The sequence below is a fragment of the Monodelphis domestica genome, chromosome 4 (genome assembly GCF_027887165.1).
Source record: "Monodelphis domestica isolate mMonDom1 chromosome 4, mMonDom1.pri, whole genome shotgun sequence".
Classification (NCBI taxonomy): Eukaryota; Metazoa; Chordata; class Mammalia; order Didelphimorphia; family Didelphidae; genus Monodelphis; species Monodelphis domestica.
In genome coordinates, this window is record NC_077230.1 from 86,133,427 (window position 1) to 86,157,874 (window position 24,448).

Consider the following 24,448-nt stretch of genomic DNA (forward strand, 5'->3'; position numbering starts at 1 on the left):
AAATGGGAGTTGAACACCTTAAAAGATTGTATAGACTAGGGTTTTACATAACCTTGCTGGGTTAAGGTGTCCTCCCCAGAGGCAGAGAGCTAAGCCGAGAGAGGGGTCAATGATGGTTGACTGGGAATTTGACTCGACCCAGTCGAGGTAAACCCTTCTCTCCAGGATAAACCCAAAAGACAGCTTCTTTCCCCTTATGGTTTTGTTTGATGAATCTGACTGCTTCTCAATGATGTATAATTTATTTGTATGAAGTAAACAGGGATAGGATCAGGAAAGAGGGTATAAGGTTACCCTAAACTGATGAAACAAACCTCAATGTCAAGTCTTGTCAGCCCTCAGCTAAAGCCAAGGCCAATTTGAATCTCCTCTCTATCTAGAGTTTTTTTCTATGCTGTCTAATTCTAGGCTAAATCCATGAAAGGAATAAGTCTCTAGGTATTAGCTAATACCAGGTGAAAGGTCAGGAATCAGGAGTGAATTCTGTCTCCTTAGGGAATAACCCCTGAAGGTAAGTTAAGCAGTACAAATCTGCTCTCTCTTTGGTCTTGTTTTTTCCACATGACTGGAAAGATTTCAGGGCTATGCAGATCTCGGTTTTGATAGGAAATCCTTGGCAGGAGTGGGTTTCACTTCCAAGTGCTAGAGTCGGGATCTCAGAGCTCCCTCTCTCCTCAGAGTTCACAAGCAACTCCCTCTGAGCTGGCAGTTGAACTCCCAGAAAACCCCCTTCTCAAGCAGGTTCTCTCCTGTCTATCACTGCTCCACCTCATTCTATGGCACTTCCTTGCAAACTCATTTCTTTTGCAAAATACCATCTCTCATAAAAATACAGTATAGAGTAGGGGAAAGGCTAGAAAGTTGTTTGTACAAAATGACCGCAGACTTTGATAGTTTGCAAGCTTAATATGAGGCAGCAATGTAATGTGACAACCTCAAAGTTAATACAGTCTCAGGCTTCATTAATAGAAGAAAAGAGTCTATATTGATAGTGCTGATATTCTGTATTCTGCCCTGTCACACTTGGTATCCATTTCTGGACACCAGAAGAGCTTTATTGGGATGACAAGGAGTTGTAAACTCCTGTAATTCAAAAATTGTTTGAAGGATCTAAGGATATTTAGTCTGGGGGCTTAAGAAGGCCTTCTTGAGTGTATGCAGCTACCTTTCTCCCTCTACCCATCCCCTACTCCCTGCCCCCAGTAGCTGTCTTCAGATATTTCAAGGCCTTTCTCATTCAAGAAGCATTGAATTTGTTCTCCTCAGCCTCAGGATAAAACTAAGGCCAGTAGGCAGAAATGATAGGAAAGCTGATTTTGCATTCAACATAAGGGAAAATTTGCTAAGCCTGTAACAGTATTTTGAGAGCATTATATATGCAAGGTATTCAGTTGTCCCCTAACACATGCTTCCTCTTTCTTGTAAAGATAATTTTAGGGTTGTGACTTAAAATCTAAATTAATTGGTCAACAAGGAAAAAATCCCAAATAAAATACCCAAGTCAGTCTGGAAATTTATGGTAATTTCAGTTAATATAGAGGGGAGGTTTTAAGGAGAAAGCGGGAAGAGGGTATAGGGTTTTCTCCCACCTGGCCTATATCAGGGGGAGTACAAGATTTCCGCCACTAGGTCTCTAAAGGAGATTAGAGGCTTCTAAGAGGATAAGTTTGGAAAGTAAAGGCGAAAAAAAACTCAGCCAGAAACTCACCACTGAACCAGACAATAGCTTGTAGCCATGTCAAGATGCCAAAAGGCCCAGCACATTGCCACCAGCCAAATCCCCGCTGCCAAAAGGTCCCAGAGAGAGGAAGTGAGCCAAATACATAGACCTTTTACTCATGTCCCCACCTCTAAATGTCCATTCTTTAGTTCTCATCTTCTTTGATTAGATTATATCTTTAGAGTTACTTAACACTTCTTTGTTAAGTTCATCTTTTGTTAGTTACTTGACCTTTTTGTGATTAATTTACCCTTTATAGTTACTTAACACCTTTTTGAATTATGATCTAAAAATAGACTTAACTTAAAGTTCTAGCTTCACTATAAAGTATGAACTAAGTACCTTCATTGTTCAATCATGAGATTACAATTTCATCTTCTCCATAAAGTAAGATCTAATATAGGGTGGAGTAATTTAAAGTTCACATTTTATAGCCAGAATCATGTAGTATACTTGGTGTTTGTATCTTTTTCTGTCTAAAATGAGATAGGCTGCCTCAAAAGGTAATGGATTCCCTATCATTAGAGGTCTTGTGCCTCAGATAATGGTTGGACTAAAATGACCCTCTGATGCAAGACCAGAGTATAAAAGAAGTGTGTAGCCTGATTCAGAAACTAAGACTTTTTCAGGGACTGTCCTGACAGACTAGGAGGAAAAAGATTCAGCAGAGAGAAGGTCTTCTGCCATGATTTCTTTGTTCACTCTTCATGCAGCAAAAGAACAAAGGATAGAAAGGGGGCAGCCTAATATTTTAAAATTTTGAATAAAAGTTTGGGGGATGGCTGCACAAATCTACCCTTCTTGCCACAACATTTGCTGAGACCTAAGAAAATTTGGTAGTTTGATGAGACTTTGGTGCTTTCCCTATATCTAGAATGCCCTTCCTTTTATTTTCTTAGAATCCTGGCTTCCTTCAAGGCTCATCTTAGGTGTCATCCCTGCCAAGGCAATTCAGATAGCACTTATTAAGCACCTACTGTGTACCAGGCTTTCTGTTAGGAACACAAAGACAAGAAAACAATCACTGTTCTCAGGGAACTTTTCTAGGAAAAAATACATATGCAAAAAAGCAAATTTCAAAATTTATGAAGTAATTATCACCTCACACCTAGCAGATTGGCTAACATGACAGCAAAAAAAAAAGTAATGAATGCTGGAGGGGATGTGGCAAAGTAGGGACACTAATTCATTGCTGGTGGAGTTGTGAATTGATCCAACCATTCTGAAGGGCAATTTGGAACTATGCCCAAAGGGCACTAAAAGACTGTCTGCCCTTTGATCTAATCATAGCACTGCTGGGTTTGTACCCCAAAGAGATCATAAGGGAAAATACATGTACAAGAATATTCATAGCCTCACTGTTTGTGGTGGCAAAAAATTGGAAAATGAGGGGATACCCATCAGTTGGGGAATGGCTGGACAAATTGTGGTATCTGTTGGTGATGGAATACTATTGGGCTCAAAGGAATAATGAACTGGAGGAATTCCTTGTGAACTGGAAAGAGTTCTAGGAATGGATGCAAAGTGAGAGGAGCAGAACCAGGAGAACATTGTACACAGAGACTGATAAACTGTGGTACAATCTAATGTAATGGACTTCTCTACTAGCAGCAATACAATGATCCAGAACTATTCAGAGGGACATATGAGAAAGAACGCTATCCACATCCAGAGGAAGAGCTGTGGGAAAAGAAACACAAGAAGAAAAACAACTGTTTGATCACATGGATTGATAGGGACATGATTGGGGATATAGACTCCAAGTGATCACCCTAGTGCAAATATTAATAATATAGAAATGGGTCTTGATCAATGACACATGTTAGACCCAGTGGAATTATGAGTCAGATATGGGAAGGGTTGGGGATAGGGGAGAGAAAGAACATGAGTCTTGTAACCATGGGAAAATATTCTAAATCATCTAATTAAATAAAATTTTAAAAATAAAAAATATAGAAACTCAAAAACAAATTTATGAAGTAATTTCAGGAGTAGGAGATTGCCAACATGTTGGGGGAGGATCAAAAAGACCCTCATGGGGGAGAGGACCCAAAGCTAACTTTCATCACTTGCTTCTTATAGGTAATTCCCTCCTTACTCCACACATCCTGATATTCCTGATATACTACATTAGAGGAAAAACATTTCTTCATTTCCCTTCTATTTTCTATGTAAGGCTATAATCTAGTGCCCATTCTTTCAGGTTCCTCTCAGTTCTGGCCAGCTCAGCAGTTGAATGGCCCAGAACTGCAAAGAAGAGTCAGATCGCTAGAAAGTCTGTTCATTCCCACCTGCTGGGCTTGTGCAGAACATGTTGACTTCCCAGAACTAAAGAGGCTCAATTTCTTCCCCTCTTTGGCTTGATGATGCCAGGCCTTCCAGGGCATGTTAATTAGGGGAAAAGGCAGAAGGGACAGATTCATCACTTTCTGATTCTCCCAGGTGTTATCATGCTCTCCTTCCTCAAATTGTTTATAGGCACGTTGTATCCCATAAGCTGAATGTGAGTTTCCCTAAGTCAGGAGCTATTTTATTTTTGTCTTTGTGTCCCCACATATGTGGAAGTATATATTATCACAGTCCTTTGCATATATGGTAGATGTTTAGTGAAATGTTTAATGAATTTAATTTTGATTGTGGAGCATTCTCAATTTGCTAGAATTAATAGCTTTCCTGTAGCATGGTGTTAAAATGAAGGAATCATATAATGACTTTCTAGATTCTCACAAAATAGTATATAGTAATGGGGCAGCTAGGCAGCACAGGATAGAATGCTATAGACTTGAGTTCAAATTTGACTTCAGACACTTAACTAGCTCTTTGACCTTGGGCAAGTCACTTAATTTCTGTTTGCTTTAATCCCCTGAGGAAAAAATGGTAAACCACTCCATATCTTTGCCAAAAAAGCTCCATGGACAGTATGGTTCATGGGGTCACAAAGAGTTGGACATGAGTGAGCACCAACAACAGTGAATAAACATCATATATAAAAGTGCTTCAAGAGCATTATGTAAATGAAAGCTATCCAACAACCCCTTAACACACTTTATATAGTTATTATCACATAGTCTTTAGTGTTATTTTTCTTTCCATATATGTTTGTTCTATCTCCTCTGTAATAACACATTGCAGGGCCTGCATCTACTTACATGTGTCCTTTTTATCTCCCATAGCACATAGAGCAGAGCTCTGTGCAAAATGGCCATTTACCTGTTAATGACTTTATTTCCCCTTATGTTACAGATTTTCTGAGGCCCAGCAAGAGCAATGTAACACTAGACAAGAGGTAAGCCACTTAAAGAAGCTGCTAGAAGAGGAACGGGACCACCGGCTAGCTGCTGAAGAAGCCCTCTCTGAGGCTCAGGAGGAGATTAGGAGGTAAATGTTGAGAAGAGAGTTTCTTTCCAGAAGCCAGGAAGAATATATGCCTAGCATTTCCTTCCTCCCTCCTTCTCCTTTTCCCTCCCTCCCTTTCTCTTTCCTTCTTTCCTCCCTCCTTCCTCCCTCCCTCCTTCCTTCTTTCCTCGTTCCCTCTCTCCTTCCTTCCCTCCTTTTCTTCTACCCTTCCTCCCTCTTTTTTTCTCCCTACTTTCCTTTCTTCCTCCATTCCTTCCTTTTCTTCATCCTTAGCAGCAGCTTTAGAAGTCACACAAGATGACACAAAAATATCTTACTTGCTTTACTTGTTTCGCCTCACTTGTTTGGTCTTCTGAACCAAATGTCGAGCATCTGTGTGTGTGTTGTGTTGTTTTGTTTTGTTTTCCTGTACCCCAGGCTGGAGTCAAATGAGTGGCCCCTTGCCCAGAATTCCAGTATCAGTGACTCACATGAGCAGATGATATTAATAGAACCTGTGAACAGTTCCTTCCGAAAGGTAAGATGGGTAGGAGGGAAGGGTTAGGAAGAGAGTTGAATGAGAGGAGGGGAGTAAATTTTTTAAAAGAGCACTGTTAAGAAAGTGGGGTATAAGTACCCTCTTCCTGGGAGGAAGAGCTTTGTAAAAGGGTTAATTTCTAGGCAATGTATTTGAATATAAGATTTGGGAATATTGGGGAGATATTGATGAGCTGGTGGGGAGAGAGACACTTCTGTAATCTGCAGCCTAGAGCTATCTCTGACCCTCCCATCTTTCTTCTTCTAGACCAGGAGCAGTGTTGGATGGAGGCGAATCCTGCGTTCACTCTGCTATTCCCGGACCCGAGTACCCTTGCTGGCTGCTGTTTATATTTTCATGCTCCATGTCTTGGTTCTTCTCTGTTTCACTGGTCACCTATGAGCTTAGCTTCCACCTGTCAGGTTTCTCTTCTTAGAGCCACAGTCTTGAATTCTCCTATCCCTAGTCCCAGGACCAAATGCCTCCATGGACAGCCTTACTTATCTAGGCTCATCCCTTAATGTCTTCCTGAGGGGATAATATCTGCAAAATTCAGAAACACATCTGGGCTCTTTGTCATAAAAAGAAGGAGCTGAGATACTAGAAAGTTTGCTTTCTTCCACTGCCCTCTGCCTCATGTTTAGGCACAAGTATCATCATGTGTAAACACAAATATTTTGTAAATATAGTGCCTATTCCTACCCCTACAGAGTAGAGTCTGGGAAGTGACCATCTTCCATTGCCAATTCTAATAAGCCCAAGGAGCTGAGGTTGTTCCTAGGACCACAGTTATTTGGAATCATCATCTTGGTAGGAACTGCCCTAAAGTGCATAGCCTCATGAAGCACCTGGTAGGATCCATTCTGGAGATTGTGAGAACTAAGGAGCACCTTCCTTGTTGCCAGGCTTCTGGTCACTAAGAACATCCTAGGACAGGAAGAGGTCTCACTTCCAGTCACCTTTCCCTGATCTTGAGATAGCTACTAGGGTGAGAACATGTTCTAGTGGGCTATGAGACTAAGGTCTGTGATCCCTGTTCCCCTGCGTGAGTGCAGTCTGTGAGAAACCTTTAGCATGGATATTTAAATTAAATGGTCAACACTTGCCTTTTTCCCCAGACTCAGAAGGAAGAGTCTGTGGTTGAGGTAGCTATTTCCTGGCACACTCATGTTATTTGTCCATCCTGGGACTTGGAGACAGTGAGCCAGTATTAGGTGAATTTAAGTTTCTTCAAGCAGAGAAGAGTAGAATGACACTCTAGCCCTCAACTTGTCTTTATTAGTGTCCATATTCATTCCCTTTTCCTCCCCCTTACCTCTAATAAATAACCAAAAATTTTAAAAATCAAACTCAGCCGTTGATCTCAGGGATGCCAGTTTCTCAGTCTCCTCATCACCTGCTTGCTTATAATTAATTACCAGGGATAGAAGTAGAGAAAGCTGTAGAGAAGAGATGATGAAATCTAGCCTTGAGGACTACTGCCTAAACTGAAATCTGTTTACCACCTCACCCCTCTGCCAAACTGAGATGGTCCTGGCCATTTCCTCCTTCCTTACCACCAGCCACCTTTTCTGTCGCCTGTTCATTTTCACTGTTCCAGAGAAATGATAGGAGGGTCATCCAGCTGCTGTGCTCTGAATCTTTTTCCCTATGTTGACCAAATTCTTAGTCACACCTCCCCATGAAACTTCCCTGAACACTTGTAAAAGATAAAATAAAATTATTTTCAGACTTGAAGAAGTGTGGGGTCTCACTGGGAGAGGGAAAGCAAGGACACAAATGCCAAGGCAGAGAATACTTTCTCAATCTCAAACGTGCTTGTTAGGGACAAGCATAAACTTCTTAATTTCTGGATGACATCAGTGATCGGTTTAGGATATACTGTGAATCTCTCACATGAGTCTGGGTTTGAGAAGTGAGAAACAACTTTTTAACATACTTTGTTGCCCAATTACAAAACACGGTCATGAAATAGAACCTAGTGCCCCAGAGCTATGGAGTTTAGGGTCCCACTAAGAAAAGAAACAGGCAATGGGAGATGGAAGGTTTATATATTTGTGCCGGCAAATTATGCCCTGAAAGATGACCTTGAAAGAGACTCGATGTCTGCTATAAACGAAAGATTGGAGCGGGACCACTGAGTCCCCATAGAAATTAACCTAAGCTATTTGGGAGGGATAAATGCCATTCTGATCAAGAGATTCTGCTGAGATGGATGGGTCTGTGGAGGCATGCCATGTAATCTCGGTAAATAGCCTTGTTCTAAATGCAAAGAAAAGCATCATTACATGGAATCGGGACTTGTGGAACATGAAGGTAACTGTTTCTGCATAAGAAATGCAGAATGTGAAGAATAAAGAGATTAGAAGACATGAACATGAAAGTAAAATGAAGTAAGGAGAACCAAAAATACTACACAATGACTACAGTAATGTAAATGGGAAGAACCACCCATGAAACCTCCCCAACTGATCACTCTAATTATAATGGTCAAGTTTAGCCCCCTAAAAGAGAAAGCGCACCTCTGTATCTTTGCAGAAGTGAGAGGACTAAGGTGTTGGAACATTACCTAAAAAGGTGGGCTTGATGTGCTGATTGGTTTTGATGAACTGCTGCCCCTTTCCCCATTCCTTTTATTTGAGATGCTTCTCTGGGGAGGAAAGTGGAAAGTAATATATTTGTAAATGAAGGTGATAGAAAAGCAAATGATGCTGCTCCTAAAAGTGATTGACACAAATAGAATCTTAGGGTTGGAAGGATCCTTAAAAGTCATCTAGTCCAAATTCCTTCACATTAGGGTTTCTTTGGGTCACCTTTGGGTGCAACATGAAATTAACCTGTGAGCTGTCCTTCCATTTACCTATAATTTCTGGCAAGAATGTCAATAGAGATGTAGTTCAGGCCCTCTAGTAAGTGTTTTATTAACCTCTTGGTCACTGGGCAAAGATCACACATTTAAAGAACCAATAGTTAATGTCTATAAATGGAGGATACCTTCATCCCTGTGAGCCTTTCCTCTAATTGATGAGTTCCTCCTGAAACTTCGTTTTAGAGAAATGCTCAGGCCAGCAGTGCTCATTCCATTCTCCATGCTCCACTCCTGACTCAAGAATTTTCTCCCCTCATCCCTTGTGTTTCAGCTTCCTTTTTAATATTATTGTCTTCCTCCATTAGAATGTAAGCTCCATGAGGACAGAGACTATCTCTTTGCTTACTTTGTATTCCCAGAGTTTAGCACAGTGCCTGGCACAAAAGAAGCACATAAATACTTGATTACTGATCAAATGGGTAGGCTAAAAATGGATTGGGGGCAGAGGGCTATACAAGAAAAGGAGATTTTAAATCTTTCTTTGCTTCATGGCGTCACCCTGGCCAAAGATTTAATCATCTAGTGGCCAACCTATTAGCACGAATCTCTCTGAAATTAGCAAAGAAGTTTGGGTAGGTTGTCTATTTTGCTTTATCTGGGGAGGTAGATAAAAGCAGGAATCAGCTTTCTATTGTATTCCTCCAAAGCCAGCAATACTCTTAGAAGAGTTCTGAGCTGGGAACTGTACTCCTGACAAGCAAGGAAATCGGGAGTGGTATTAGTATTGTAAGTGCAATGTTGTAATGTTTGCTGAACTGAATTTCTATTCACAAAAATTGTCTAAGCTAGTGGGAAATAGCTTTAGTCTTGGAATCAGGAAAGATCTAGGCTCAGACTTTGTAATGACATTTACTAATTATCACCTAGTCCAAATCCTGATGTGACCTGAGCGACCTCCAGGACATCCTCCCTCCTTTTTCAATGAGTTCAGTGCCCAGTTAACCATCCTTTCACTCAAATTCCTGCCCTTATACTAGGAAGCCTCAATGTAAGTGTTAATGTTCCCTCTGCCTAAAATCCCAATTAATCCCCTCAGCTCTCATTACCTAGTCCTTTCCTTCACTTCAGCTATACATGGGGATCTTCAAACTGTCTTATTTGATTTTTTTTAATACTTTTTTAAATTCTTCCAGAGCATGAGACCAATTTCTGCTTTTTTTTTTTTAAGTTTTGCTTGTTGTTGCTTCGATCTCCTCATCCTCTGCTGGTTTTGCTCTTTTCCCCCCATAGATGTTTTCAAGAGTTGTGTTTCTTCTGTTGTTTGCTCATTTTCCCAGGCCTTTTGGTTTTTTAACCTGTGAACTGGGAATTCCACAAGCTTCTTGCCAATTCTCTCTCCTCTGCTGGTCTGCAGGATTAGGCAGGGTGAGCTAATTTACCCTGGGGCTAAGTCTTCCAGGCAGCCAGCCATTGAGGCTTGAATGTGCCCCACCAGATGAACTTCTGGTCCTTGCTTTTGAGCTGGTGCCAGGGCCTGGGACTTCAAGGGGTCTGTCTGAGGTGCTCTTTTACTGGTATAGCATCCCTCCTAGGATCTTGAAGTTAGCTTACACCCAATCACAGAGCAGTAGGTGGGGAAGATGGTCAGCCAGCACTCCTCTATGTACAGTTTTGCTTCCAGTTCCCCCTTAACTCGTGAAAATTGGTTCTCTCTGCCTGCCTTTCATGTTGTGTTCAGTGGGAGAGCCCTGTGACTCCTTTTGCTGTTGGGTTTGGATTCCTGACTTTTTGAAGCACATTTTAAAGATTGGTATGGAAGGATAGTCAAAATGGTTTCAGCTTTTCCACTTCTAAATTGCCATCTTGACTCTGCCCCTATGATGAAGGATTTTAACAAAGGTCTTTCTAAATCCAGTTTCCTATCCATTATGCCATGCTGCTTCTTTATAATAATAGCACCTTCCTTACAGGGTTGTTGTGATGATAAAATGGAATATTTTATGTAAATCATTTTGCAAAACTTAAAAGTCCTATATAAAAGTCAGCTACTTCAGCTACTACTACCACTATCACCATTACTACTACTATTACTACAATAACTACTACTATTATTACTTCTACTACTACTCCTGAGAAAATTGAGGTCATTCAATGAGAGCTCCCTCCTCTCCTTTCCCCTTTATGTGCTACTTCTATTACCACTACTACTACTATCACCACCACAACCACCATCACTACTACTACTACTATTATTACCACCACAATTACTATTACTACTACCATTACTACTACTATTACTACCATTATTGCTACTCCCCTCAATTTTCCCAACCTCTCACTTCCTTTTTCTCTCTTTTTTTTTAAACCCTTACCTTCTGTCTTATAATCAGTACTGTGCATTAGTTCCAAGGAAAAAGAGCAATAAGGGCTAGGCAATGGGGGTAAAGTGGGGGTTAAGCCCAGGGTCACAAGCTAGGAGATGTCTGAGGTCAAATTTGAATCCAGAACTTCTTGTCTCTAGGTGTGGCTCTCACTCCGCTGAGCCACCTAGCTGCTCCCCCCTCAATTTCTTTAAATCCCAGGTCCTATTCATTCTGCCTCTTGAGTATCATTAAAGCCCAGGCAATCTCACCATTACCTACCATTGTTCCATTCATTCCTTTCCAACCATAACCTCCTATCAGTCTGTTTCTCCTCATGTCTCATCCCTCCTAAACTTACCCTCACTGTGACCTCCACTCCATCCATTCTTTAAGACTTTCTCATTATTCCCACTCTCACTTCCCTTTCCTTTTCTAGTCTTGACTAGAGCTAGTAAATCCAAGTCTGTACTCAGTGGCTTCAACTATGGAATCTTCCCCACCCCCATCCCAGGTTCTCTCATCCTATTGCTGCTGCCCCCCCCCTTCCCCCCCTCTGCTTCTTATATTCTGAGAGGAAGCTCCACAACCACAATGACTGGACACACTATAAATTCATGTCATCCTACTTTAACTGGCCCCCACTGCAACAAGGCAGTTCTTATATTCCTTCCAAACGATTGCCAGTCTCATTCACCAGAGAAGCTATCCCCAACCTTTTTTCATACCTCAAAGCCTTTCACATCCCCTCCTCCCACCCCTGCTCCCCACAGCTGATGATGACCCTCATTTATGGAGAAAATTGAGGGCATGCAATGAGAGCTCCTTCTCTCCCTTCCCCTTTATCACAAAACCCCTTTACCTCCTGCCTCACTGTCTGTCTCTTCCTTTCCCTCAGCCTCCGGCAGAGCTGGCCCTTCTAGATCGGATGCCTTGGTATCATTTCCTTCTGTCTTCTGCAATCATCCCTCAATTTCCCTGCTCTTCAGCCTGTCATATGTCAGCTTTATGTCATTCGCAAATTTGATTAGCATGCCAGCTCTGTCTTCATCAAAGTAACTGGCAAAAAAAAAGGCTGAATACAGCAAAGATGAGCATCATTCCATGACGTTCCATTAGAGAATTCCTTCCAAGTTTACTGTTTGTCCCTTCCTTTCCCATACCACAAATACTATCATAGTTCAGAGCTTTACCCTTTCTATTTCATTTCTTGGAATAGTTTTCTAATTGATCTTCTCCAAGTCCCAGCTCTCCTCCCTCTGATTCATATTATGTACACTAAGCCAAATTCTTACTATTTCAAATGTTTGCTTTTATGTCACATCACTGTCTTACTCAGGAACCTAAAATAGCTCCTTATTACCTATTACGTCAGTTCTAAGCTCCTCAACCTCCATTACCTCATTTGTTCTAGATGCTACTCTGTTCTCAATTCAGTATAAGATCATTTTGGCTTTTTGGGCAGCCAGGTCTACATGTGGGGAGGTTGTAGTGCCTTCAGACCCCCAGATCTTTTTTCACATGAATTGTTGTGTAACCTAATTATTACCTACCTGTTTTGTACTCGTACACTTATTTTTTTGAACCCAAGTGTAGGACTTTATAATGATCTCTATTGAATTTCAGCTTATTATACTCAACTCTGTTGTGTAGCCCAAGAACACAGCCTTGTTTAATTTTTTGCATCAAGGAACCTTTTAGCTGTCTAATAAAACCTGTGGAGCCCTTCCCAAAAGAATATTATTTAATGCATATAATAAAATATGTAGAATTACAAGGAAAACAAATTATATTGAAATACAGTGATCAGAATATTTTAATTATAGACCCCAAGTTTAGAACCCTTGAGCTAAGCTGTTGAAATCATTTTTGTCCCCCAAATGTCAGATATTTTATCCTTTCTAGCCTCTTGTTCAACATTTTACTGCCCCTCCTGGCTTGTGATCATCTACAAATCTGATCAACATGCCATCTATGCCATTATCTGAGTAAATGCTAAAAATGTCAGAGAATATAGGGCCTAGGACAGATTCTTGGGTTCACTTTAATGTAAATATCATTTTCTATGAATCACTAGTCTTCAAATCCAGCCAATTAACCAGTTGCTATTTTTTTGTGAGCTCTTTCCAAAAAATCATTACCTACTGAACAACCTCTGCTGACTGCCCACTCTGGATTTTCCTGTTTCTGGGTTGATGCTTTGATAAGCAACCAACCCATGTGTTAAACCTGTCCAATTTAGCAGGACTTTCCAGAGTTTGTGTTCTAATGGTTTTGCTTTATTGTCTCCAAGAATCTTCCTAATTTGTGGCTCGGTAGGTTGACAGCCAAACATAGAGGCAAGAGGTCCTGGGTCCAAACCTGCCCTCAGACACTTGTGAGATTTAAAATAGTTGATGTCTTAAACTGTAGTGAGTTAAAATGGTGGAAGATATAAATTGTGATAGATATAAGGGAGGGTGAGTAAATTTGACCGCAGAAAATATGTTTCACTACAGTGTCTTGGTTTTTCAATCAAAATATAAGGTGGTCCCCAGGGAAATATTCCCAATTATTCAAATACCCAAGTCAACTGGGTTTTATAGAGATTTTAATTAATACAAATGTGGAATTAAAGAAAAGAGAGAAAGAGAGAAAAAGGAAATAAGTATGAAGGGCCTTAAGCCAACATGGCCTAGACTTGAGTTTTAAGAAAGAGAATCAGTCAGTCCGTTTTTTAACACTCACCACAAGGTCTGCCTAAACAAGGATTCTAGTGACACCAGGCCAGCTCCATCTCAGCTGACTTCACCAGAGAGCCTTCCAGCCAGAGACTGTTCCAAAGGGCCTCTCTCCAGAGCCTCCAGAGGGACAGAGTCCCCTTAGAGAAGCTCCAGCGAGACCTCCTTAGATTGTCCTCCAAGAGCTTCCCTTCTCCAGCGCCTCTCTCAAGAGATTCTTCCCAAGCGATCCTCATCAGAGATCCTCCAAAAGGATATTATCTTCAAGAGATTTTGCTTTTTCTTATATAGGGATTTTTCTCTCATGTCACCTCCCCTAAGTCCCTACATCTACCAATCACTGTAGATGCTTTCCAAAGGACTGCCCATCTAAATTCCTGCTAAGTCGACCAATCTCCTCAGTAAGTCTGAACAAGAGAAAACAGCTGAGTCAACTAATCTCATCAAGAGAAAACTTGCCCAACCCTTTTAGGTACCTAGCATCCCATTGTATCAATTCTAAAAACAGGCCTGGCTCAAAGAACTCCTTGCCTTATTATAAGCATGGGTCCAAGTACTTTCATTGCTTAGCAAGGAGTTTTCTCTCCTAAAGCAGTCTTAAGTACGGGTAGAGTAGGGGTCCTCCCATAGCAAGGAGTTTTCTCCCCTAAAGCAGTCTTAAGTACGGTTGGAGTAGAGGTCCTCCCATTTCTGATCCTGGCGAGTTCTCACATCAAAATGGGGAATGTTTCTCAGTAGGCAATTTGTTCCAATTAAGAATTCCCTGATGGGGAAATTTTTAACATTCACAAGTCTGAGAAATTTCAAGATTTACACACTGCCCAGCTATGTGACCCTGGGCAAGTCACTGAACCCCCACTGCCTATTCCTTAGCACTCTTCTGCCCTGGAAACAATACTTAGTATTGATTCTAAGACAGAAGGTAAGGGTTTTAAAGAAACAAACAAAAAAAGAATCTCCTTGCTGGGAGCAGGTCTGTGAGTAAGAATGTGTAGTTGCCCTCTCAATTTGACTTTTTTAGTTCCCAATTTTGGGTTAACATCATCGAGTTGTGTCTGCAAGGCGATGGGTACAAATGTACTTTTGAGGCCCAGAAATAATTAGAGGGCATGGCAAAATCAGTGGCTGGCTGAGCTGCTGCAGACCTGCCTCAGCCTAGCTAATGATATTTTTAAGCTCGATGTGCTTATGTAGTTGATTAACAGTTCAAGCAGCCACAGACAGGAAGAGCAGTAACACTGGCTACATCCTCTCCGGGTACGCTACAGCCCCACTGCTCACAAGAAGGAGTACAAGACAGGAACACGAAGACACAGGGCACCTGCTGCCATCGTAGAAAGGCTGGACGGACGGACGTTTCTGAATCCTCGGACTACGGCTCAGGGCCAAACTTTGCACCGTGTCACATCTCGTTAGGGCAGAGGGCACAATTTCCATCCCTTCTCCAGACATCTCCAGATGTTCCACTTGGCTGGAGCCTTTTCTCCCCCAATAAGATGGTCAGTTATTGGCTAGCTAGGACCTTGTTTCTGTCTCTAGTACATTAATGATGGGCCTGCAGAAGACATTCAAGAAATTGTTTTTGATTTAACAGAACTGGAATCCCCTAAGCTGACTCAGACTTCAGGAAGTTATTCTGAGTGCTAGGGCAGCAGGAAATGAAAACAAGGCTGAAACAGGAACTTAAGTAGTAAGCCCTTTCTTACTCTAGATCAGCAGCAGTAGCAGCAGCTACAGAACGAGCTCACGCTCCAGGAAGAATCAAACCGTGATCCCACAGAGAGAAACTTGTCCTTGGAGGTAGGAGACCTGAGAGGCAGTGGGGTTGGCAAACTGAGTGATGGGGATAAAAGCGGAGGAACCCCCATAGGCCCTGTCTGTGTCCAGAGCCCCTGGCCTGGGAGGTCCAGAGTGAAAGATTGAGCTTTGAATGGCTGAGATAAAAGAGACCTGAGGCTGGGAGCAAAACTGGAAGGGAAAGAGCTCATGAGAAGCTAATTCAGGACGGCTTTGGGCCAAAGCTGAAGCCGAGAAGGTGCTCTCTGTAAGCATTTAGTAGGTGTCTGATGAGCTCTGGTCAAGTTGGAGAGACAGAACACACATTGCAACACACCAGGAAGTAGAGATGTAGAAAGAGGACAGGGGCAGATGCTGAGAAGCTGAGTAAACCACAACCCAGGTTAAACTGGTCTTCAGGATCCTATGAACTGGCTGGGAAATGGACAGTAGGCCCTTTAGTTAGAATCCCCCTGCTAGCTCTGAATCTCAGGATGTTGGCTAGTCCCCACATCAGGGCTTCTTCCCTTGCTCATCTCCCTTCAAAGAGCTACAGTCAACAGGAGGTTATGAAAGAGGATGATTGGAAGAACATGGAAGAGGAGTGAGGACAGAGATCCCTCCCAGGCCAGCTTTAATAGATGCTAAAATGACTAGGCCTTCCCCTTTGCAGGTTCCTAGTCTGAGCTTCCCATATTATGTGGGAGTCCTAGGAGCTTTGGCATGATGAAATCCATAAGGGTAGAAACATAGTTCTTTTACTGACAGCTGAAACCTCTAGGAGGGAGCAATGGGAGTCAAGGGAGAGTTTGGAGGGGGTTTTGGTGACTTAAACTGTTCCAGTTACTGTTCCAGTAAGTGTCGGCCTCCCAACGTTTACCTTTTTAGTGACTCTGGAGGAGATCTGGGGAAGCTTTAATATTGTGCAGGGCAGCCTCTTAAGGGATGCAGAAGGGAGGGGGGTGGCTTCTCAAAAGGAAGTGTATGTGGAAATATGTAGATTATTTCTATTGATATCTTTTGTTTTACATCAACTTCATTTACATTTACAGTCCTCTTTCCAGCCCCATACAAGGTACTATCCTTTGTTAGAAATATTTTTTTAGCAAGAGGAAATATATTTGCATGATAATACATATATAACCTAGATCAAATTGCCTACCATCTCTGAGAACAGGGACAGAAGGGAGGGAGGGGGGCATTTGGGCTCTTATAAAAAAAAAAAGTTTGTTGAAAATTGTTATTACATGTAATTGGGAAAATAAAATATCTTTGAATTAAAAAAAAGAGGAAATGTAACAACCATGTCTTGCTGGTGTATGTAATATTACATATCTTTGCAAAGAAAGGAAGTGAGAGGAAGTTCAACTCCTCTCCAAAACCAGTCTTGCTCATTGTAATTGTACAAAATTTGATTCTGGTTTTGTTTATTGTGGGACATTACCACAAGTTATATGGGGTGCAAGGGCCCAAGGACCTGTGTGAGATCCTAGGACTGATCATAGGGATACTCCATAAGTTCCCACAGGGCATGCCAGGGGAAATACCTTCAAAATGTGCATTTAAGATCTTTCTGGGGAGCTATTGATTAGTAGAAAGTGTAGACAGCTTGTTGTGTGTTAGGGGCTATTACTTTCATTCAAGGCATAAGAGGCTACATGTGTGCATGATTTCCAGTGGAGCATATGGAGAAAGTTTTAACCAAGCCTAGAAGGGCTTAGCGTTTAATAAGTGTTTAATAAATATTTTTTGACGACTTGAGTTAGAGGACAATGGTCAGAAGAAAATTGGGGGGGGGGGGACGGTTCTCGTGTATTGCGCGTATCCGATTCATAGGGTGTCTGCAGCCACAAGAACTGATGAGCGTTCCGTCTGTCATCCCCAGATGTGGAAGTCAGTGGTGGGGCATGATGTGTCTGTTTCTGTGGAAACACAAGGTGACGACTGGGACACAGATCCTGACTTTGTAGTGAGTGTGGAAGTATCACGGGCCCAAATAGGTAGTGGGGGTTCTCTGGGCTCAGGACAAGGCAACTGGGGGACCTAAGGAAGTTCTCATGGTGGGGCTGACTGTAAGATAGTCAACTGTCATGGGTGGGCGTGAAGACTCTGCCAAGCATTGAGGGCAGGAAGGGTCAGGGGCACTGAGGACTAGTTGCCTGTCTTGAGAAAAGCAGAAAGTGATCAGATCCCCTTGATATGACATCTAAGGATAGGCTGGGGTTGGAGGAGAGGGAAGGAAAGGAGGCATCATCTCTTGGTCTCAGTTTCCTCATCTATAAATTGAAGGAGTTAGATTATATGGCCTCTAAGGTTCCTTCTGGGTCCGTATCTCTGGTCCTATCGATGCAGGAGATCAAAGTTTTCTATCAAAAGCCATTGATTAGATTTCAAATTAGAAATAGATGGGATCAGAGCAGGTGGGAAGTCCCTAAAATCTCCTCATAAGGGAAAGTATATATATACCCCAACGGGAAATTCCTGAGGTGCTGCTGGTCCCTTCTTCCTTTTGAACTCTTATTGCCAGAGGCTCTTTTTTACAGAATGACATCTCTGAAAAGGAGCAGCGATGGGGAGCCAAGACCATTGAGGGCAGTGGAAGAAAAGAACACATCAAGTAAGTGTGGAAAGGACAGGGGATGAATGGGGAGCCCCTGGGCAGCTTTGGGTCTCGTGAGTGGATGGGGATGAGGAGAAAGAAAAGATGTCTTTGTGTCTTTTGTCTTTATAGTCATGTACTAGTGGATAATATGAGCTATCCCAAAAGTGTCGTTGCAGTTATAAGCTTTCAAAGCTGGTATTGTAGAGAGGCAATGTAGATAACAGCAGATATTGTATTTATATTACATTATGCTACGGGCTTAGGAAATGGCAACCAGAATCCCCAGCAGTTGCCCATGGTGGGACTGATGGGCAAGATATTTGGCTGTCATGAGAGGGGCTTTAATTGCTTGAAATTCAACTTAAACATTTGCTACACCTTGTAAACAAGGTTTTTGCTGACATTGTTATTTCATTGATTGTCTGGGCATCTGTCTCCCCCAAATAATCTGTCTGTCATTTCCAGCAGTCCTATAAAAAGACCTGTGCGAGACAAAAATTCTAAAGGGGAAATGACTCCCATAAGACTTAGGGCAGATGTGAGTTAATGAAAATATGGTGTTTGGGGAGTAAGTTGCAACTTTGTCATGTTATCTTTCCTCTGAATTCTCAGTACGGTGCAAAATGATTTGCTGTCAATAATAGGTGCTTAATAAATATTTGTTGGAAGGATGTGTGGAAGAATGGGACGGGATAATATTAGAATATCTAAGTGAAGTGAGCGAGGACATATCTATTTTCATCTCTCTACTTTTATTCCTATATCCATATAATCTCTATCTCTATATTCTCCATTTTTACCCCCTCTTTGTTCATCTCTATCTATATCTAATGTGTATATATGTAGATAAAAATAAATTTTCATCAGATCAAGGCTGTTTGGTATTCAAAATCCTTTATAACCTAGTCCTCCCCTTTCCCGTCTTCTTAGACCTTACTCTATAAGCCTTCCATCCTGGCTCTCAGCTCTGGGCTTTTTCTTCTGTCTGTCCCACCATGACTGGAATGCTCTTCCTCCTCCACTCCAACCATTGACTCCTTTGGCTGGCTTCCTTTAAGTTTGAACTAAAATCCTGCCTCCTACAGGAAGCCTTCCCCAACCCTTCTTAGTTCCAGTAGTTATTCTCTATTTATCCTGTATGTAACTTATTTATATATATGTGTTTGTATTTTGTCTCCTTCCACCCAATTAGATTATAAGCTCCTTGAAAGCAGGGTCTGTTGTTTGCCTCTTATTATATCTCCAGCACCTAGCACAGTGGCACATAGTAGGTATTTAATAAATCTATTGAATTGAATTGAAGGAGCTCCCAAGTGAGAAAACTCTATCAATATTAGTCGATTAGTCAAGAATTGATCAAAATTAGTCACTAAAATAAAAATTTGTAAAAAAAAAAAGTGAAAAAATACTTTGCAACTTCATCTTGCCTAGAACATTTGCCTACAATCATACAGTCATGTCAGAGGCATGACTTGAACCCAGGTCTTCCTGACTTTGAGGCGCTTCTCTATCTTCTGTAGATATGCTTCCTTCAGAGAATTTTAAACAAAGAATGCTGGGTACTTTGATATGCAAGAGGTTTTGATGATGCAAGGGTACAAAACTTCAGGGAAATTTCAGACTTTTAGAAAAGCTGTGGGTTGAGAACACCACAGAAGTCGGAGGCATTTAGTTGGTTTAAATAACAGCCAGTCTGATTCTCCCCCCACCCCACCCCAAGCGTTTAAAAATGAAGAAAGCAAGCCACAGGAAGTCACTGATTGGCCCAAGTCCACCCTCAGAGCGCCTTGTTCCTCCATTGTACCATGCCAGAAGCAGCTGATGAAAATGCATCTTTGAGATCAGGGGGAATTCATGCAATGAAAGAAAGTTCAGAGCAAATTTAGGACTAGAATTAGAGGTGAGGTTAGTGCAATGGATTTTTAGGGGGGTCACCTAATCTCCACTGCCTAGCCCTTACTCCGCCTCTTCCTTGGAACTGATACTTAGTATTGGTTCTAAGACAGAAAGTCTTGAAGAGAAACAGGGATGAAACTGGGGGCAGAACTTCGCAGGGACAAAGAAAGCAGATCGAGAAATAGCTCTTTCCAGGACTGAAGGGAGGATAGAGGCAGAATTAGTAAGGAATGACAAAATAGCCTCAAAGGATGTGACCAGAGAAGGATCCAAAGCACTTGGAGGGTATCTGTGACCTTTGCCATCACTTTAAAATGTGGGTTTCTGCAGTCCAGTCCTTTAGAGGCTTATCAATTGCTCCTGGGCACTCTGCCTCCAATCTAGGCACACTCAATGCTGGTGTCTCACCAGATTGCTCTCCCAGGTGTGGATGAATGAGAGAATTGTAGTGGTCTAAATATCCAGCACAGCCATGGATGCTTTTTCTTAAGAAACAAGCCACAACTCCTTATTAAAATACGTAGCATCCATTTCCATCTCTAATTGCCATGCATTGATAAGCAGGCTATCCATTCATTTAGAGGAATAATTAAAGGATTGCAACATAAGGACATTGGTAGTCTCAATGGCCAGAAGTGCCTAAGAAACAAAACCCAAGAAAGACGTCAGTCATTGCACCCTTGCCTCAGATGTCTATAGTGAGTCACAAAACATGTGCAACAAACAAGATGGACCAAAGTTCCTAATACAAATTCTAAAACTTGCCCTTCTGTGGATAAGTGAGATTGATGAGAGGGTGACTAGGACATGGCTCTGGAGCCACACACTTCATGATTGACTTAGAGGGAATTTCAGGAGCCAGAAAGTAGATTGGGGAAAGGAGAATATATTTTGATGATTTTTAGAAATATGTTTTAGTGGAGATCAACAAAAGAAATATTGTTGTAGGAATATGCTATATACTAAAGCCACCCTCGAAAGAGGAAATACTTGAAGAAATGGAAAAACGAGTCACTAGCTTCACATATATATATATATGTATATATATATATATATATATACAACATAGAGGATAGATATCTTAGTATCAGGAAGCCAATTAAGTGGACGCCTGCATAGATACTCTCTTTTCCTGAAGCAGAACAGTCAATAATTTCTTGACTCTTTTTCATCATAATTTGGTATTTCAAAAAGTGGAGGAACCAGTGAGGAGAACCTCTGTTCTAGGATGAAAGTCATGGGAAACTAAAGGGAGAAGGGGATTTGTGATAGAAGAGAGGAAAGTTGAGCAGAGATAGATGAATGTTCTAAGTTTGGGGAGGCCACCTTTCAAAGGCTTTAGAACTTTCGTTTGAATCGTGAACCCCTTTGGCAGTCTGGCAGAGTTCATAGATGACTCCTTTTTTCTCAGAATAATGTATTTAAATTCACAAAATAAAACACATAGGATTTACAAAGGAAACCAATTATATTGAAACAGTTGTAAAAATATTTTTTGAAAAATAATTCTATAGACTGATTTATAGAAAGACTAACTGGTAAATTCTCAAAATTCTGAAGAGAAGCAATTTTCATGAGAAGGAAAAGGGGGAACTGTTTAGAGACAGAAGTACACATAATGAACTCATTGAACCAATTGTATTTTTAAATGATATGTGCTGAAGATGGAAGCAAAGGAGGATGAACACAAAGTTAAAGCATAGTCTTTTTAAAAAATTAATTAATTAATTGATGTTATCCATTGCATATCATAACAAATTTTCACTTTAGTTTTCCGAAGTTATATGATCCAAATTGTCTCCCTTCCTCCCTTCCCTTCCCCTTCTAGGAGCTAGCAAGCAATTCGATTGGATTATACGTGTATTATCATAAAGCATAACCTTTAAAGAATGCTGCCAAGACTGCTGAAATTGTGAAAGAATAAAAACTAAAAAGGAAAGCTAATTTAAAAAAAAAAAGATTATTTTTTATCTTAATTGAGGAAAAGAGGAGGCTCAAAAGAAAGATAGAATTACTGATGAAATAGATAGAATTATGATGAATGAACAAAAGGTATCAAAGAGACTCAACTCTTCAGTTTAGTCCCATTTTTCCTTCCAAGGAGAATGATTTGTAGACTGGAATGAATCTGAGAAAATTGCCAAGAAGCAATTGAAACCCCAGATAAGTAGATAAGTACAGAAACATGTAGCTGCTCCTGATTAGTTTAAGTCAGAAGGCCCAGATCCTCAGGAACTTCCTGCTTCAGTAACTTTAAAAACTATGGGGCAGCTAGGTGGTGCAATGGATATATAGAACTGGACTTGGAGTCAGGAAGACTCACTTTCCTGGATTCAAATCTGGCCTCAGACACTAATTAACTGTGCAACCCTGGGCAAGTCACTTCACCCTATTTGCCTCCATTTCTTCATCTGTAAAATGTGATGGAGGAGGAAATGGCAAATCACTCCAGTGCTTGCTAAGAAAACTCAAAACGTAACCAAAAAATTGACAAGACTGAAAAATGATTGAACATCGATGGTAATAAATGTAAGACGAGAGGGGTCTTGGGTTCAAATCTGACCTCGGATACATCCAAGCAGTGTGCCCTTGGGCAAGTCACTTAACCTCAACACCTAGGTGTTACTGCTCTACTGCCTTGGAATTGATACTTAGTATTGATTCTAAGAAGATACAGGTTAAAAAGAAATATATATGTATAAAACAAAACATGGGAGGTGGAATAGCGTAGTGAGAAGAGACTCCTACTTTGATTTATATTGAATGCATCACCCTGGGCAAGTTCCAACCTCCCAGTGCTCTAGGCAGCTCTCAAGAGAGATCAGAGAAGGTGCCCAGAGAATTGACTGATGGAGCTTCATCACCAAGGAGTTCTCTATGGCAAGGAAATCACAGGTCCAATTCCCTATAAATAACAGGAAAGGTGCTGCATGACATGGGAACAGAGAGACAGAGCGATCAGATTTTGTATACTATATGCCTGTGGTTCTGACTTCTGTTACTCAAAAACATTTTAGAATGTATCATTAAATAAATGGTCAGTAAACATCTAGAAAACAAAGCGATGATCCTGAAGTCCACATGCCTTCATCAAAAACAGATCACACCCAACTGACCTCATTTCCTCCCTTTCGGGACTTCTATGCCTCTAAGCCAGAGGAATTCTGCACCTTAAATTTTTGCAACGTATTTGACAGTTTTCTCATGTTGTTCCTGTGGACAAGATGCAGAGACGTGAGATAAGCTGTAGTTCACGTCGATGGATTGGAAACCCGGAGAATGCATGAATCCAAAGAGGCGTCATTAACGGTTAGATTTCAACTTGCTTGGCGATGTTTAACTAGTTACCAAAGCTAGGCGAGAGGAAGAAATACCCACATTTAGTGACGGTGCGAATCTTTCCCCTCTTTAAAAAAATCCCAACTGCAGAAAGCATTAGACTAACTTCATCAAGATGAGATTGAACAGGGATAAATAACATCTTGCCTTGAAAAGAATCAAATTAACAAATTCAGGGCGGAGACACCAGTTTTAGGGGTCCTCAAGTTCAATCTGTGTCAGAAGTTTGATGTGGCAACCAAAAATCCAGGTAAAGCTTTGTGTGGTGGCAGAATCATAGCCGATGAGGCTTATCTGAGGCGCAATTATTGCCAAATGAAAGCAAAAATCCAGCTATAGTTTCTAAGACTATGAAACTGATTCTGTAGGCATCCTGCCTTGGCTAGACCAAATCATGGGAACTGTGTTCAGTCCTGCGTTGTTGTTTGGTCATTCAGTTGTGTCCAACTCTCCATGGCCTTATGGACCAGAGTGAATTGGCTGGGAAGGACTTCCAATAGAGAATGTAGTGGGGAGCACCTCTGCCGCTTTTCCCCACAGTGGAGTGGCTGGAGAGCACGATTCCAGGAGACATGGGAGCACGTGGAGGCATTCTCTGATGGGTGCTTGTGCCAGGCCTCTGACACAAAAACACAGGGGGAGCCTCTGACTCCTCCTGAGTAGGAGAGTTACATGATTAGACCTGGGCTTTGGGGATATCAGTTCCACTTTGAGATCTATAATTCTGTGGTCTCCCTGCCAAAACCAGATTATCTGGGCCGATTACAGCAACCCTACCCTCTTCAATAAATCCACCAAAAAGCAGTCAGTGGGTAGATACACTGACAGAGGGATGAGTTACTCATGGTTGGCCTTTAACCACAACTCATTAAATAATGTCTATGTTTAGTAAAAAAGCAAGCAAGCCCTAGGTTGGGGGAGGGTTAGAAGAAAAGACTACCACTTCCTTTTCCTGCTCTGAGTCATTAGGGCATTGCAAGTGACTGCTCCCCATCCATACTGCCATCAAACACGCATTGTATAGTACTTAAGATGGCAACCACTAAACACTGGAGCTCCAGTTATTCCTAGTTTCCACAGAGACTCAAATGCACAATTGGCCCAGGGGGTGGGAAATGGGAAGTCTGGAGTTATTGGAGAAACTCTAGAAGGATAAAAAAAGACCTAACTTCTTTTCTAATCTTTCCCAACCAACAAAGCCCCATCTATTTCCGATTTCTCTAAATACATACCTTTAGGTTTGCGCTCTCTCTCTGTCTCTCTCTGTCTCTCTCTCTCTGTCTCTCTCTCTCTCTCTCTGTGTCTCTCTCTCTCTGTCTCTGTCTCTGTCTCTGTCTCTGTCTCTCTCTCTC

General features: G+C 41.4%; 2 protein-coding genes across 19 annotated transcripts in view; both read left to right on the forward strand.

The window, feature by feature from the left end:
• Window positions 1-7,334, forward strand: part of GOLGB1 (golgin B1) — a 78,641-nt gene extending 71,307 nt beyond the window's left edge. For all 16 annotated transcript variants that reach the window (XM_056793524.1, XM_007493768.3, XM_007493766.3 and 13 more), the window contains 3 exons: window positions 4,964-5,098; window positions 5,495-5,594; window positions 5,862-7,334. In XM_056793524.1, coding sequence (XP_056649502.1) covers window positions 4,964-5,098; window positions 5,495-5,594; window positions 5,862-5,996 — 370 coding nt within the window. In that variant the 3' untranslated portion in view covers window positions 5,997-7,334. The remainder of the gene's footprint in view (window positions 1-4,963; window positions 5,099-5,494; window positions 5,595-5,861) is intronic.
• A 6,441-nt stretch (window positions 7,335-13,775) lies between these two features.
• HCLS1 (hematopoietic cell-specific Lyn substrate 1) overlaps window positions 13,776-24,448 on the forward strand; it is a 62,531-nt gene continuing 51,858 nt past the window's right edge. The window contains exons 1-3 of one of the 3 annotated variants that reach the window (XM_056793530.1): window positions 13,776-15,283; window positions 17,145-17,228; window positions 17,803-17,876. In XM_056793530.1, coding sequence (XP_056649508.1) covers window positions 17,145-17,228; window positions 17,803-17,876 — 158 coding nt within the window. In that variant the 5' untranslated portion in view covers window positions 13,776-15,283. The remainder of the gene's footprint in view (window positions 15,284-17,144; window positions 17,229-17,802; window positions 17,877-24,448) is intronic. The other 2 variants (XM_056793529.1, XM_007493771.2) reach the window with 2 other exon arrangements.